The sequence below is a fragment of the Cyprinodon variegatus genome, unplaced genomic scaffold (assembly GCF_000732505.1).
Source record: "Cyprinodon variegatus isolate N-32 unplaced genomic scaffold, C_variegatus-1.0 Scaffold501, whole genome shotgun sequence".
NCBI lineage: Eukaryota > Metazoa > Chordata > Actinopteri > Cyprinodontiformes > Cyprinodontidae > Cyprinodon > Cyprinodon variegatus.
The window spans coordinates 148661-166210 of record NW_015150954.1 but is presented as its reverse complement, the minus strand read 5'-3'; the positions used below and the strand labels follow the sequence as shown (position 1 = coordinate 166210).

Below are 17550 nucleotides of genomic sequence, written 5' to 3'. Positions count from 1 at the left end.
GTTACCATCATTAGATATCCACTGAGCCCTGGTGCTGCTATGGATTAAAACAGAAATATCTAGTCTGGTTGAATATGTCAAAGAAAATTGCTAAAACTTTACTTTCTTTGCTTCTCAGAAAGAATGCTGATTATTACTTTTCTTTAATCTTATCTTTTATACAAATGCAAACAAAGTATCTGACTTTCCTGCTATCAGTCAGATAAATGGAGAAATACTTTAAACATGTGACCCTCGACGCTTAAATTATTCACAGGGCTTTCTAACACCGATACTTTGTCAGCCTTGGAAAAGAATTAAACAAACAAACTTAGTTTTCTTATGAATTGGAGAAAAAGGATAAAAGCAGATGTTTTTATTTGTAACGTTTACTTTGTTCTGCTTTTCACATGACTTCCCAGTCATCCAGGTTTCCTGACCCCCTCCCTGCAGGGCTCTGTGCAGAAGAATAGGCATTGTTAAACCATACACAGGGGCCTTGCATATCACTGTAAGATTTGTAGCAAAACATCTTAGCTGCTTGACTAGACGTGAAATATTGAAAATCCTTTTCCTTGTGGGGGTTGGAGACACTCCTACAGCCTGTGAAGCAGCAAAAAGGAAAGGATTGTTTTTCTGTCCTGGTACCAACATCTCCACTGCTTACTGGGCCTTAGCTGGTTCAGATGTCTCCAATCTCAAGTAATTTCTTTATTATTTATATTCTATAAAATCATACGTTTTAAAAAATATATTAATGTTGAATAAAAACACATTTGGTTACAATAAGGTCATAAATCGTAGTGAGTTTTGTTGTTTTTTATGTGATTAACCAGGATAATCATGATGTCGGTGAAACTAAATGATAGATGGGTTTATTCCTCTATGAACAGTTTTTATATATTTGGCCCTGATCCTTGAATCTAAGGTCTTTACTTTGATTGAGTCCGTCTTCCACCTGAATATACTCTGATCCAATCCCTTTCATTATAACTGTGGGTTAACTATGTCTCCTGTAGGAGAAGATTTCATTTTCCGTTTTTTGTTGTCTACCCCACACACAGAAGAATGTCCTTAAAATCCTAATCCTTTCCAGGCCTGTCTGAAGTCTCTGTGGTTTATTGCACATTTTGCTTTACTTATACTCCAGTTCAGTTTATACATGAAGCTTGACTACAAATGTTCTTCATGTAATGTTGTTTCTGACACTAATGTGACTCTTTTCATACTTTTTTATAAAATGTTGAACACTAATGCTCATTTTCGTTCCTCTCTGTTTTGTTGCTCTATTGAATAAAAACAATACATTGCATTTATCTTCAGAGTTTGGATATTTTTCCATGAAGCTGTAATTTGAGCAACACTTGATGAAAAAAAGGAAACAACAAGCCAGGTTTTTATGCCCCCAGGTCACACCTGCTTTCAGATAGTAAAACATTTACACTGTTCTGTTACTAAGCCTCATTATCGCTGGAGGGCACGCCTAACCTGCCCTGATCTTTCCACGTCGCATTGTTCAGTTCAGTTTTGCTAGGAATCAGTGAGGAGAAACTCTACACCGTTTCGATCTAAGTTTTTTTTGTTTTTACAGCTCTCTGATTTTGCGTTTCTGTTTCCAGTTCTGGACATCTCCAGCGATGTTTGACAAGCAACACTACGACAGCCCGCCAGTCTACAGCCCACCTTTCTCTGCTCCGTCCAACAATGGCTTCGGTCCTGTTGGCAGCTTCCAAGGCCCTCAGAGTGATTACAACGCATACCCACCGCCGCCGGGGTCTTACTACATCGAAGACAGGCCTCAGCACTTCTACAAATGGCAGTCCCCCCCTGGGATCATCAAGATTATGATGGCCACGGTCATTGTGTTGTGTCTGGCCATATTTGCCTGCGTTGCTTCAACACTTATGTGGGAATACCAGTATGGATATGGAGCGGGAGGGGGTTACTACGGCTCTGGAATGGGCTACGGCAGCAGCTATGGGGGAAGCTATGGCTCAGGTTATGGTGGAGGTTATGGGGGCTATGGAAACTACTATGGCTCCAATGTTTCGCCTTACTCGGCCAAAACTGCCATGATCGCCATGGCGGCGATTAACTTTGTTGGATGTTTATCGTTCTTCATCGCCAGCTTCTCTAAATCCAGTGTCGTCCGCAGCCGGAAGTTCTTCCTGGCCGTCCTCATAACCAGCGTTCTCTTAGGTGTCCTGCAGGTAACAATCAAATATTTTTGTAATTCAAAAACCATTTATGCCGTTAACACTGTATACTTACTGATGTGATAAATACTTAGAGGTTTAAAAAGGGGCAGGGTAGATGTGAGAATAGAATAGAATAGAATTCAACTTTATTGTCATTACACTGTCACAGTACAAAGCAATGAAATGTAGTTTGCATCTATCCAGAAGTGCTATACAGGATATAAATATTTAGTTACATGTGTTCAGAGACTATGTATGCATGGACTCAAATTGTATATATAAACAGAAATTAATTGTAAGAGGCTATAAAATAAACAAATAAATATATATGGGAGATACAGATTATACAGGAAAGTTAGGATTTGGATTATATATGTATTAGAAGGGTTATAATACAGGATAAATAATGACAGATAATAGATAAAAGATTTACAGATTATATAGCTATAGTTGAGATGTGTAAGTGGTGTTGAGGCTGACGTGTTTACCTGTTGCTCACTGATGCTTTAGAGAAAGCAATGCTGTTCTATTGAAATAGATTAAAAACTCCCTGAGATGTTAATCTGTTTTATGTACTGTAGTAAACACACTGGGGAAGTGGGCCAGTGTAGATGGAAAAATGCCAGGGCCTAAAAATCATTCCCACTCTGAGCCGGGCTACAGGAACCAGAATTTCCTAAATAAAGTTGAGTCTAAGTTCCTGAAATAGTGTTTTTTGTGCAAATTTAAACTTTGATTTTAAATGGTGATTTGATTTTGCAAGTTGAGGCAGACATTAATATGAATATCATGCACTGATGAATTATCAATAACAAAATATTGTAATTTCATTATTTCTTAAACCTGTAGTAATCATACAGCATGAGCTCTTAGCAGGGCTTCATCCTTTCCTGGTTTGTCATTACCCAAGCAAAACTTGGTAGGAGGTATTTCTCCCTCTGTGAGTTTTTTTTGCACACACATTTATCTTCACTCTTCATCTAATTTGAGACAAAAAAATTCATTTCACTTTGGGAACATGTGAGACCCACCTTCTGATGCCACAGATTAAGGTGCAGCAGCAAACATCACCACAGTTAGTCATCAACAGATATGTCTGCGCTTTGAAAAGACAGGTCAGGTGGTGTGTGATTATTTAAATAGACAGTTTTGAAAGTTTTTTCTAGCTGTTGTTCTGGATTGATCTACAGAAACAAGTGGGTTTGCTGCAGCTGCAAACAAAATACATCCTACAGCTAGGAAAAGGGGAAAACAGAGGAGATGTTGCCCCTCTTGTGTGTATGTGTATACTGTAAGAGACTATTGAGGTTACCGAATATTTCATTTTTTAACTTTCTATTGTATGGAAGTAAATAGGACACAGTCGTCTAATGAAAATGCATTAATGCAACTTAATAATAGAATTAGAAGTAGATCATTCAAACTGCATTTTCATCTGCCTCTTTGAGATCTCCTTTTGTAAACTGATTCATTAATAAATATTTAATTCAAAAGATGTTCAAGCAAAAAGGGACAAAAAGTCATTTTAAAATGTCACATTTTAAAAGTGTAATGTATTGACAGCAATGATTTTATTTTAAAACTACATCTATTTTAAGTCAAAACTACATTTTTTTTTACAAACTGCAGACTCAGAAGAATGCCATTAGTCATTATGCTAACTAATTATAATGGTATACAAAGAATGTCTAATATTGAATTTTTAAATATCCTAGCAAAAAGTATTTCTAATTTAAAATGCATTAACAAAAACACTTTCAAAGTTTTTTCAAATTTCCAAGTTAAAGCCACATTTGCTTTATTCATACATACATTTAGAAATAGATAATCCAAACATTTTCATTTTCTCCTCCAAGGCTGCTCTCTCTTTTTAAATTTTATTTTACCTTACTTAAATAATAAATAAGATAACATGTAATATGTCATGTCTTGACATGAATAAACTAAAAAAAGGTATTTAAATCTACGTATCTAACTTTAGAATATACATTTCTTACCAGAACTTATTTTTATTTTAAAGCTAAAGCTGCATTTTTTGACTCCTCAATAAAAATGCTAATACATTAGCTTTTTTTTTTCCTGCTAACATGCATTCGCATTTTATTGCGGTCTGTATCCAAGAAACTTTTGATTACATTATTCTAGAACATAATATTTTGATATGATATGCAAGTTTATGCTTTTGAGGGCCAGATAAATTGTCTTGCTGGGTTCAATTTGGCCCTTACTCACATGTACAGTAAGATCCATCCATCCATCCATCCATCCATCCATCCATCCATCCATCCATCCATCCATCCATCCATCCATCCATGCATGTCTCTCCCTGTCATTCTCTAGCAGGTAGTTATCTGGTTTTCCCTGCACTGTTTGTTCTCACCATATGTTCATTCCACTGATATGATGAACAGATAACTCAGTAGGGCCTCTTTGTCAGTATGATAACATACTGTATGTCTGTTTATCTCTTTTTTCAGGGTATCATGACCATTGTCTACATCGTGGGAGTAAACCCCATGGCCCAGAGCTCTTCCAACATGTTGTATAATCCGATGCTCATGATGTGTCAGAGCCTCTATCAGAACAGCTACTCACAGATGGGAGGACTGGGAGGCTTTCCTGTGTACAACCAGTACCTGTACCACTACTGTTTTGTTGACCCACAGGAGGTCAGTGGTTTTCCTCTTGATACTAATTTCTTTAATCACTCGTTTTTTAGAATTGCTTAATCTGCTTCTATAGCTCTTAACAAAACAGCTTTTTAATTTATACAAAGTAGAAATGGTCCATAAAATTACTTTTTCCCATCAAAAGACTTTCATGTACCATATCAAAATTAAACTAAAATCTTATAGCAGCAAAAATGTTCAGAAAGCACATTTATTTTTATTGCTGTTTATTCCGCTTTATGATAAAGACTGCGCTGTTTCTTGGAACTACATGTCTGTTCATAAATCAGCTTTATGACTCAGCTTATCACGCTGAGAACCTTCTGGATCTGATCCTCGTGTTCTTGCTTTCTTAGGGAGTAGCCATGGTTTGTGGATTCCTGGTGGTCATCGCTTTGGGCGTTGCTGCTTTCTTTGCTCAGAAAACAAGAGGGAAGATCTGGCGCTATGGAAAACCAAACATCTACTGGGAAGAGCCTCTCGTTGGTGGGAGGGCATCGGAAGGCAGAGATGTAGAGGAATGGGTAAGAGATGAACCTGGATAACAAGCGGTTAAATGAGGCTCTGATTATACAAAAAAAAAAAAAAAAAAACCCACATAATGTCTGCAACTAAACTGAGGCTGTGTCTGAGCAGCTTCCCGTCAGAAAACAAGGTCACTCATGGTTTAAATCCTGGAATACAACGTTCGCTGACAGATTTGATTAGATTATGAAACGCTGAACTGCTGTCATTAGGTCAAAGATTCAGCCACCAAAAGGGACCTGTTCCCTTAATCTCTGTCAAACCGTGTACCTTTTTTCTCAAACAGCAAATCATTTTATATCAGCTTTTTTTCTTTCTTTGTCAAGTTAAGTAGGTGGCTGACCGGCTCCTTTTCCAGGTGGTCATTACAGATCTTTGGTTGTCAGTTAAAAAGCAGAAGGGGACTCAAATCTGATCTTTTATTTTTAACATAAAACACTGCTGTATTACCCAAGAGAGAGTTTACTGCCATTTTTTTTCATTGCATTGTTAACAACAGTTGAAAGTTCAAAACGAGCTCCTTATGACTTCCAGCGAGTAAACAGTCGCCCTGTGGTAACAGTGTTTCCTCTAACCAAGTCACTTTGTTCAGGGTCAGAGCTGATAGCAGCCAGTGATTGTATGCTGCTGGTCTATAATCCGGTTTCACTCTGTGTAACCATTAACTACCTGAGGAGATACTGAAGCCAGCTAGTTTCTACGTGCTTTGTTTTCTTTGGGTTTTTAAACATCACCAACACTCTAGTTTTATCTGACCGATATGTGAGAAATGGGTCAATAATCAACTTGGCCTGTCATGTTTTAAACATTGTTTTTCTCCTACGAGAAGGAATACCTCTCTGAAGGAAAAACATCTGGAGCAGGAGGGGAAACAGGTCTAAGCAGATTGATTTCTCTCATCTATCTTTGATCTCAGTTAATATTGAACACATCAAGTGTGCAAAACAAACTCTCCTTAGACTATTGAGCAAAGACAAACAACGTAAGCAGGTTTATTTACTTTCTAGTGCAACGTTATAAATACAAAGCAACAACTGAAAACAAGGTTTTCTAGAAAATATTTAAAATTAGTAATTTATTAATTGTTTGAATTTATTTTTGAGAATTAAAGAGGGGTTCTCCTCAGTAGTCAGCCTTTTCCAAACTGTGTGCGTGAGAAAACATCATGCCCTCTGACTCGACATCTTTCACTTTGGCGTTATTAAACTGCTTTGTCCTTCATTTGCATTGCAGTTCTTTAGTTAGTCATTGTTTTCCTGAATTTAACAGAATTTAACTGTCCTGCTACCTTTGTTTACAGTTCCACGGCTCTAAAGACAGCTGGTCAGAATAATTACTGATGCTAACGTTGAAACCAGATAGCTCTGTAGCAGGAGTCAATAAGTTCTTATTGAGTAACTTTATCCCTGTTTTTAAAAGGCCAGATCATCGGCTCTGCTCCATTATTTAAAAAAAGATTTAAAATAAAACAACTGCAAGTATGATATTTTTTGTCTGCAGTCAGCATGCAGCCATTGACCAACATATTCAGCATACATTACTGATAACTGCAACCTAATCTGAATTTACTCTAGATTATAATCTTGCAGTAAAACAGTTGGATAAAACACTGTCTGTTCTCCCCTTTACCTTAGATTGTGCTAAATACATTTCCAAGATTAGAGGTGAACAATAGAAGGAAACTGCATTGCAATAACAATACTTCCGACTGTCTGCAAACTGTAGTATGTCTGGCTCAATCATGGGTGTCAGATGTGTGCATCTAATGTATTGAGATTGAATGTATATCTGGCATGCAAAGTTTAAAAATAAGAATACCAAAGAACTTAATGCAAACAATATTTTCCAACTGGCTTTTAAAAATAAACATTTAAAACATGTTTAAATTCTGATTGGACATTGACCCTCCAGGCAGTCCTGGGCATTTAAAGTAGGACTGATATGACCTCAGGGCTGTAAAATGCTCTAAAAAAACTTTCCCTCTCCTAATATATTTATACACCTGCTAATGAAATGATCTGATCTGTGATATTTGGAGTTATTGAGACAAACAGGCATGATAGCAGCAATCAGTCCTTGGATACAGAGCTACACAAAGAAGAAAAATAGGACGAAATCCTAAACATAAAAATATTTTATATGGATTCCCTTTCATATTTGTGATTTCTGCTTAAGCCTAAAAGTTGCTGTTTTCCAGCCGTCTTACCAGTACCTCCTAGTTTGTTTCCATTTGGCATTTGGTTGCTCATTTCAGAAACAGATTGCTCAGACTGCTGTTGACTGTCCATGAGACACGAACTGCGGAGTACATGTTTTATTGCTCATAAAAGCAGCAAACATAAATTGCTTTCACAGTGTTCCTATTGTTATAAGGCATTTACAAGTACGCCTGTGCAGATTCTCACTTATCCAGGTTAGGACAACAAAAAGAGGCTTAAATAGGAGTCAACCAGACTTTCACTCAGTTTTTTTGTCATCTGGTGACTCGCACTAGGGGAGCCTGTTGTTGGAGCGCTGCTGTTTTGAAGCACCTTTAGGTCCATCCTAATGAGCAGATTCCAAGTCAGATGTAAACCAAAAGACAAACTCGTCTTTTTCCTGGGTCTTTGGAGTCTGTTATTCTGTTTGACTTAAGAGTTTTGCCATTTGAATCACAATTTATCTATTTCTCTATTTAGCTATGACTTTTCTCTTTTAACAAAGATGGCTTCCTTAACCCCTCTTCTAAACCATCTGTCCTCTCTGTCCAAGATCTGGTTTGTCATCTTGGTTGTCTAAGGTGTTTCATAAATAAGGGGGTGAGTCAGGTCACTTTAATTTTAAATCTTTTTTGTGGGTCATTTGTAAGAATCTTTTTTTATTTATTGGAGATTTTATTAAGTTTTTATTACAGAGATCCCATGTTAGGTTCTTTTATAGTGTCTTAGTAAGCATAGTATTCAAATACACAACTAGATCAAACATGGGGAAAATACCATAGTTCAGTCTACCGTATAAAACGCAGGGTTGCAGAAGAAGTGTGGTTATATTGGATTATAAGGAGCTGTTTGTAGGGTGTCATTGCCTGAACGGCATCATGCACTGAGAGGCGGTTTCTATGCCTAGCAGAGTAAATCCTCTGACTAGCACTTGTGTTTAATTATGCAGCACTGCTGAGTGATGTCATCCTCATCTTATTGTTGCTGTGGCAATGCTGTGCTGCCACTCTATTTGAGAAATTCCTTATTTTTCAAGGAGATACTGAGAAAAGGAGTATGGGTAAGGATTAGAAAAGCTTAGGAAAAGGCGCAAGACTTTTTATAAAATACAAGCCCTTGGAAAATGTGATGTTGCCTACGGATTATTATTTACTCAAAGATTAAGCAGCATCCGTTTGAGATGGGTAACCTACTTTTTCTGTGCCTTGGGACTGTGTTCTTCACTGAATCCTCCAATGCGTCTTCCTTACATAGTGAAAGCTTAAACCAGAGGATAGATCTTAGACTTGCATTTGGTTTCCACCTTTCCAGATTTTTTTCATCTTCTACTCAGCACTTTAAATAAGTCCACTAGTTTCTTGTTTTCTTTTTTTTTTTACATTGTAAGGTACAGGACCGTTTAAGGCAGTGGTTGGCCTAAGTGTGGATGGGTCGGTTGTGGCGACCAGGGAGGCTTGGCTTGGTCTGATGACCTCACACACAGGCCTTATTCAGCCCAGCCAGGGGGGCCGCATTGTCTCTGCAGCATGAAGTCATCAGAGTCAGTCGTAGAAGGGCTTCTTGTGTGTTACAAGCACTTACAGGGAGAAAGCATTTTGTGCTGGTTCATGTAGGGTTGGAAAACATTGATAGAATCTGTATAATAGCACATGTTTTCAGCTTATTTTGTCATGTTAGAACCTCAACAGCAACAACCAAAACATCTATTTAGCTAATTGGTATTTTCTGTCCAACACAATGAAGCTCATAATTTGATGTGGAAGATATTGTTATGTAGGGATCTCCCAATACAACCTTTTTATTTCTGATACGATACCGATATTGCATCTTTGAGAACCGACCAATACAATATTCAGCCGATACCCTTTCAGCATGAATCACACATACTTTTAATACTGAATTTTTAGTGTGAAACGTTAGAGAAGTAAACTAGACAGAAGCTTTGTGTTTTTATTAGCATGCTAGTAAAGAAGATTGTAGGTCCAGGCCGATATAATCCACTAGTATTTTTTTTTACTTGATGTCAAATATCTAATATTGATATCGGATCTGAACTTCCCTCATTCTAATTTTTCACAAAATAATTAAGAGTTGTGACATGCAGTTTCAGTTTGGCCCTCTGGTTTCTTTGATACTCAGATTTTAATTAAATTTTCAATTAGTTTTTTTTTTCATCCAACTAACTGGAGGCTAGTTGTGTGTGATAAAACCACCTTTATGGCCATCATTCTAAGCTTTTTTTTCTCTGCTAGAAAATAAGCCATTAAAGACTTGACACTTCAAAGGGGGTTAATCTTCTAACTGCACATTAACTCTAAACATGCAGCCAGAGCTGCAATAAACTGATTTAAATCAAAAGTATGTTCACATGTTAGAATGACCCAGTTAAAGGCTGGATCTAAAATAAGACTTAAGAAAATGTTTACGGACGGGATCTAATCTGACTGAGCTAGAGTTTTTTTCTCTAAGAATAATAGACAAAACGATTTCAGTGTTTAGATCTGAAAATCTGCAATAGATATAGACCTAAAGACTCGTAGCTGTAACTGCAGCCAACAGTGCTTCTGGATGGTGTTGACTCAGCATGGATAAACATAGATGCATTACATGCTGTTACTCCACACCACAATTACACATGACTTTGTGTTGAGCTATAACACAGAATCAAGATAACATATAATGAAGAGTGTTGTTGTGGTTGTGTGAAAATGTTAGAGTTGTGAATATTTTTTACAAGGTGTTCTGTCTTATTTATGTACTTCTGTATCCCACTGCAGTTTCAAATCAACCGTCCACTTTCCGTCTGTTTTATTATAAGCATAAAACATAGATTGAAACATTATGACCTTAAAGCATCGTGTTGTTACAGTCAGAACTGTGGCGCTTAGATGGTTCTCTTGTGCAGACAGGCAGAATGAAGCAGTTTGGTGAGTTAAAAAAGGAATTACTTATGAAAAAAGGTTCCAAAATGGTGAATCCTTTCTTTACTTGGCAGAAGAGTTTCATAGCATGGGAGCAGTTCCCCCCCCCCACAAAGAGAGAAATCAAACTGACTATATAGAAATACATGTGGTAATAGACATGAGAAAACAAAAACGATAAACAAGTGAATTAAAATACATGAAGGACGCCTCTGCTTACTTGGCTGTTGAACAATTCTTGATTTCAGGGTTGTGCAATGGTAACTTTTCCAAAAGGCTTAGACTTTATATATTTACTTTGGAGGTAACGTAACATTTATGGAATGAAGTAATTCATAATGAGCACTAGTAACTGACATTTTTTATAATTTACATAATACCCAGAGATTGGTAATGTTTTGTACATAGGAGAGCTCATACTATATTATGTGTATCTGTGTGTATGTTATATATGTATATGAAGTTGTATTGTTGTGTGTGTGTGTGTACCTCTGTATTTGGCTTCATTGTTACACAGCTTTGATGTAATATCTGTTAAAAAATGCTAAGACCCCAGGAAGAATAGCTACTGCTTTGGCTCAGTAGTTAATGGGGATCTATATAAATAAACCAATAAACATGTTTACGTGGCAAGGAAAAGCAATAATGACAGCAACTGAATGGGATTGGAGTAAATACACACAGAGAAAAGAACAAAGCCATAGCTGAATGAGCAAAACCACTGGAAAGATCTAAGAAATGAATCCTCACATAAAAAAAACAAAAAAAACAAACTAAGGTCAATTAGAAAAAAAATGAATAAGTAATAAAAGAGAGAGCATGAAAAACATCTAATTAATATGAACATGGAAAAATTAGATACTGAGGCACAGCTTAGGCAAGACCAAAGCTCTTAATTAGTAATGTTAAACCTAACAAGGTAGAAAATCCAAAGAGAAAATAGAACCCTTAAAAGTAAAAAATAATGCAAAACTTAAAGATCAGAATAAAATTAAAGAGGAAACTAAAACCCTTAAATAACCCCAAATCATAATGCATTTACCATTATGAGTTTATGAACTTTTTTCACCTAACAATGTAATAATGAAACCAATTGAATTGGTATGAAACCAATTAGCCGCGCTATTTTAGAGTAGAAGTAATAATAATTGGGTTCTAGTCTCCTTTTCATCTTGTAAAAAAGATTTAAAAGTTAAGCCGTTCATATCAACGGTTTTCATAAACTTTAGTCTGCCTTTGTTGTTGATATTATAATTTTCTTTTCCTTAATAAAATATTGCTTTTTTCTTCTTTTTGCTTATGTATTTATAATCCCTTTAGCCTGATATTTAATCTGCTAGTGAATCGTTGAAGCAGAACAAAGTCACATTTCAATTAGAATTGGCTGTATATTTGACTTTGAGTCAAACCACTGCTTTCTATTCCTGATTGCTTTCTATTTGACTACTTCCCAACTTTATATCTTTGGTATTTTTACTTGCAGCAACTACAAGCTGCACATCTTAGTTTTTGTGTCTCAATAGTTGGTCCTTCCTTTGCCTCCGGCATCCTACTGTAAACACATCCTGTGCTCACAGCGGATTGCTTGTTGTGTTGCACCCTGAAAGGACATTGTTGAGATTCCTCTATGAAATTCCCCCCCATACAGGATTCACCTGCAGCTGCAGGAGAGGGAGACCCATGCTCACCATTATTATTGCTTTTAGTGGGGATGTTTGTTGTTTCTGTAATTTGTGTTATTTGTTGTAATTTGCTGTTACAGATATGAGGCAAGATATTACAAAAAAAACAAAAACAGAATACTGATGTTTTCCTTTTTCCTCTCCTGTTCTTTTATCATAGTAATTTTGATGCTGATGCTATTGCCCAAAAATAAACATGTAGTGGTCATCAATCTTAGTAATGGGTTAGTTAAGATTTTCTACCCCACTGCATAAAAAAAAATAATAATAATAATGGGTTGCTGTAATAATCTATATATCCATCTATATATCTCATATATCTTATCTGAGAAAATATAGTAGCTGATTATTTTTTTTACATTTTAGGAGAGCATTTGAAGTCCTATTCAGATCCATTATGTTTTTGTGAATTCGATTTTGCATTAGAGGCTTTATTTTTATGAGGCTTATGAATCTATTAAAGGCAAAAGACAGAAACCCTTTAGGATTATCTTTTTCTTGCATCATAATATCTTTCTATAAATCCTACAGAGGCATAAGCTTCTCGCTTTGTTGTACTCCTCTGTAATCTCTGATTTTTTAAAGGTTTTATGAATATGATTCTCAGTTGAACTATTTATTTTCCTGATATAAATGACTAAATTTAGATTTGTTTATTTAATGTTTCTTAAAGCCTGAGAGAAAAAGTGAATTACATTGATCTTGTTTAGTGCATACTGTAGAACGATGTATAAACTTTCTGAGCAGAGACCAACCCTGATTCCTCCGTTGTGAGGAACAGAGGCTTTCTGACCTCAGAAGAAGGACTTGTACAGTAAATGGGTTGTAGGTCAATGTTTTTACATGTGAGACTCTTGTTTACTTGAGAACAAAGAGGAAGAGAAAATCTTTTCCACATGTGAATGATGAAATGAGGCAGCTGAAGGAAAAGATAGAAAAAAAATTATTGTTTGTTTTCTTGTTATGACAAATCTTTTGGTTTTTATTTTTAATGGTTATTTTTTATTTTTTTGAAATTGTGCCGTCTGTCTCAACATTTTACACAGTCTATGATTCATTCTCTTCAGGGGATCATAGAAAGTACCAACCATGCTGCGACAGAAGTTGCTTTCTAAATTATCCTTATAGTCTTCTGTTGGAAAACATAGGTTTTTTTTACTCATATATCTATTATTAGAAGACTGTTTTGACAACTCATTCAAATAAAAGATCAATAGAAAAATATTGTTATTAATGGTGAAATTAAAGCAATGGTACTTGATGACAATTTGATGGAACCCTGGAGATAAAGGGATTAGTGTTTGTGTTTATCCTTAGCTAAAGTTCCAGAAAACTGAAGGATCCATATTTATCTGTTCAAAGGAATAAATAATAAGATAAGAAGGTTTATTTTTCATTAAACATACAGCAACATTTTGAAAATCAGGTGGAGGGTTAGCCCGAGCTATGCCACCACAAATGGCCAACCTGACCAGTATGTCTTTAGATGCATACTTCACACAGATCTTGTCATCACCACAGTGTTTAGCCTTCAACTGTTTAGGAAGGAGAGTATGGATTTGAAGATATGTGTACTTTTATGATTTCTTATCTCAGTTATTCATTACAAATACTTAACTAAAACAAAACATATTTCAATGGCTCTGGTTTAGGTACTTAAAGAATAGTTTGACATTTATTATTAAAGCTGAAGATTTCCAGGAAAAGCTCATGTTTGAACTTTTATTGTTTTAAAGCTGAGACTTGAAGTGATTAATACTGTAGATAATATGAATGGGCTAATGAAAATGTCAAAACATAAGAGACGAAGAAAAATAGGTTTATTTAAAGTAGGATATGAGTCAGAGAACTGGTCCATAAAGAGGTTTGGTCCTTATTCTTTGAGTCGCAGCAGTTTGTTTGTGTTTGCTCAGCCTTTTCCTTGTGCTTTCTTTCGGCTCGCCGTAGGTGAACAATGTGGAGGAAAGCCGCAGCATTCAGGATGCCGCGACACTGCTGGTGTCCGAGAAAGGAGGCGGGCTGCTCAACGCCTCATCCGACAGCGTCTCCTCCTACCCCCCGGCCAAGGTGGACATTGGCTCTTACAATGAGGATGATAACCAGTAAGTGACCTTGTTTTCTTTTTAAAATTACTTTTATTTTGAAACTTTTTTTCATTGGATCCTCAGATTTGAAATTAATAACTTAGCTACTTTACCATATCACAAATATGTAACGACAGACAATATTACTAATAATTTAATTCCCCTTTTGTAAATTATTTGAGCCTAATTTAAGTTTAAACAACCTCTAGATTTGTTCAGCTACTAAACAGTTGACTGTATTTTATTTATAAAAAACTAAATTACTTTTGGAGATAAGAAATTCATAAAAGCTTTCTTTATTTAAATAATTTTGATGTGAAAATCAATGCCAGTCAATGAGCAGACCAAAGCTTTACATTCAGTTCACTAGTTTGGATTTATTGTTGACATCCAATCTTAACAGCTTTAACTTTTATGCGTACATGTTCAATAGTTTGATGAGGAGTTCCTCAGTATGTTTAAGAGAAACCGCATAGTTTGAGCTATTATTGTAAACTGTGGAGCAAATTTAAGTAAGATTGTACACTGTTAGGGGCTGCACAGTGGCGCAGTGGGTAGCACTGCTGCTTTGCAGCAAGAATGTTCCGGGTTTTGTCCAGGGTCTTGCTGCGTGGAGTTGCATGTTCTCCCTTAGCATGCATGGGTTCTCTCTGGTTACTCCGGCTTCTTCCCACAGTCCAAAAACATGACTGTTGGGTTAATTTGCTTTCTGAGCTATGTTCTCAGTGCAGTCTGAAGTGACCCAAATCCGATTTTTTGCTCATATATGACCTGGATCTGATCTTTTCATGACAGTCTGAACAACACACTCCGATTTTTTCCAATGTGACCCAGGCCGCTTGGCTATGTGGTCCTGAATCCAATACGAATCTGATCTTTTCAAATGCGACCTGTTTCTGAACAGCCAGGTTGCATCCATCCGACCTAAATGTCATTAATACCCGACAGTGGTCACCCTTCTGCTTCTTGCTACCCAGAAGTGGCAAGAAAAACAACAGCAATGGTGGACAATAATGCGGAAAGTAGTATTTATGTTTAACAATCTTGGAAAGATTGAGTTTTTAAGGATGGGAAAGATTGCTAGATGTTCTCCAGCACTACCATCAATGTTTACTTCCGTAAACACGTCATTGCGTCCTCTACTGCGCATGAGGGATACTTAGGTTGTATAAATGCAGTTCACACAGGAGATCACATACAAGTCGCATATATTTGGTTTCTGTGTTGTCCTGCGATAGACTGGGGACGTGTCCAGGGTAAACCCCGCCTCTCGGCATTGACAGCTGGAGATAGGCACCAGCACATCTCCCAACCCCAGCAGGGCTAAGCATGACAGAAAATGGATGGATGGATGTTCAATGTTACAGACTTGGTTGATGTTAACCTGTTTTACCCGTTCTAAAAACTGTTTTGATACAAAATTTACATTAGAACTTTATGATTTGGGATCATAGTTCTGTTAAAACTCGTCCCTGTGTCCAAGTTTCAATCATGCTATTCAGTCTATGATGCCCCTATAAAAGGCAATTGCTTGTAATGTATAACTGATAATAAACTGGAAGATAATGGAACATATGTGTCACTGTGCACAATAAAAACCAGTTAAACATCAACAAGGACCGGGTGGGGTAAAGTCAGAAAATAGCACCACCTCTAAAACAAATACCTAGAATTTCACCTGAATTTTGCATTTTCACACATTGATGTTTCACCTTTTTACTTGTGTTTTTCTTGGTTTGTGTTTTTTGTTTATAATAGGACATCAATACATATCAAAACTGATTTGGAAAATGATTTTGATATGCTTCAGAAAGAGTGAATTTCCTTGCTCTGTACTAGTGACAGTTTAATGACAATAAAACAATAAGAAAAAAGAAAGAGAAAGGTTTATTATGTGTAAATATCTTAATCTGTGTAAGGAAACTATTCTGTTTAAATATGCTCAACACATTCCTTTAAAAGAAGGGGTCAGATTATAGCAGCACATTGTGTGAGGTTTAATTTTTTAAAGCTTAGATTAAAGCCGCATCTAAGAAGATATTAATGTAGGTGTATTTGTACATCTGGGTTGTCCCTTTTGGCATAGCGGGGTTAGTTTGCATCTTTAACTAAGGAAACCAAGGTCCAAGTCCTGTATTCAGAGAGGGTTTCCAAGCATTTAAGGAGCCCTGCCATGTTCTATGTCTATAAAGAACACCAAAAACCACATCTGCATGTTAGAATAAAGCAATATATGACCAGCCTTTGTCCTGATAGTGTTTACTTAATCCTTTTTTAAAACATTTGTGTTGCATGTTGCACCAGGCGCCAATTGTGTCTCATCTCTCTTGGCATCCTATAAATTTGGCGGGTTTTTTTTTAACACTTGATCTTGGTCTTTTCCTCTTACTTTCTACACCTCCAATAGGGAAATAACTTCCTTGTTTAGCGTGCCTCTGATCATGTGCTCTACTTATGGTAAATACAGAAAACATAGGTTTCCTTATCAAATGTAAAGCCTTTGTATGCAACCAGATTGAACTACTATCATCGAAGTTCATAAAGTCAAAGATGGATAACTTCACTAACTTGCTGAGACAACTGAAAGGACTCTGGATTCTATCTGGATTATAGAAATCCATGATAAATTGTAATTGGTGAACCCAGTTATTGTTAAATTTTATTGCAGTTGTTTGATGCTAACATCCTAAAATAGGAATTTGTAATGAGTGGATGTGAACATTTGTATTAATGGAAGGACCTTTCTGCTGATGAAAGCTCTCTGAATGCCCTGATTTTCCTAAAATAGAAAGGGAGGTTCATTATTATTTATTTCTATGTACTTTTTTCTCTGTTTATGTACCTATATTATTAGAATAGGGAAGAGTAGGATTACCTTGTAATGCTTTTTCTGCTTTTTGTTTGACTCATTTGCATGTGACATGTGACAGAAGCGGCTGTAATTACTACCCTGTTTCAAAGCTCATAGAAACACTTTGCCCTGCCCACATGGAAAGCTGTTTGTAACCTTTGAGATCCAGTTGGATTTACCGCCCTGCCCCCCACCCCCCTCTGCCATTGGATTGTCTGAAGAGGAGGAGATGGGGGATATTTATGAATAAGTGTTCTGGTTTTAAAACTGCTGTTGGTGGAGGACAGTGTTTTGGACATGTCAAGGTATTTTAAAAAGAACAGCATCTTTCAAAAATTTTTAAAAATATTCAATAAGCGATTGTTGTCTAGTCACAAATACCTCTTCAAAAACACAGCTTTGAGTCAAAGTAGAAATGATTTCCTCTGTTTTAAAGTAAAGAG

At 36.4% G+C, this 17550-nt stretch overlaps 1 protein-coding gene across 1 annotated transcript in view; it reads left to right on the top strand.

Moving 5' to 3' along the window:
- Positions 1-17550, top strand: part of LOC107094684 (occludin-like) — a 29806-nt gene that overhangs the window by 6879 nt on the left and 5377 nt on the right. The window contains exons 2-5 of the mRNA XM_015390463.1: positions 1599-2189; positions 4655-4846; positions 5203-5370; positions 14120-14274. Coding sequence (XP_015245949.1) covers positions 1617-2189; positions 4655-4846; positions 5203-5370; positions 14120-14274 — 1088 coding nt within the window. The 5' untranslated portion in view covers positions 1599-1616. The remainder of the gene's footprint in view (positions 1-1598; positions 2190-4654; positions 4847-5202; positions 5371-14119; positions 14275-17550) is intronic.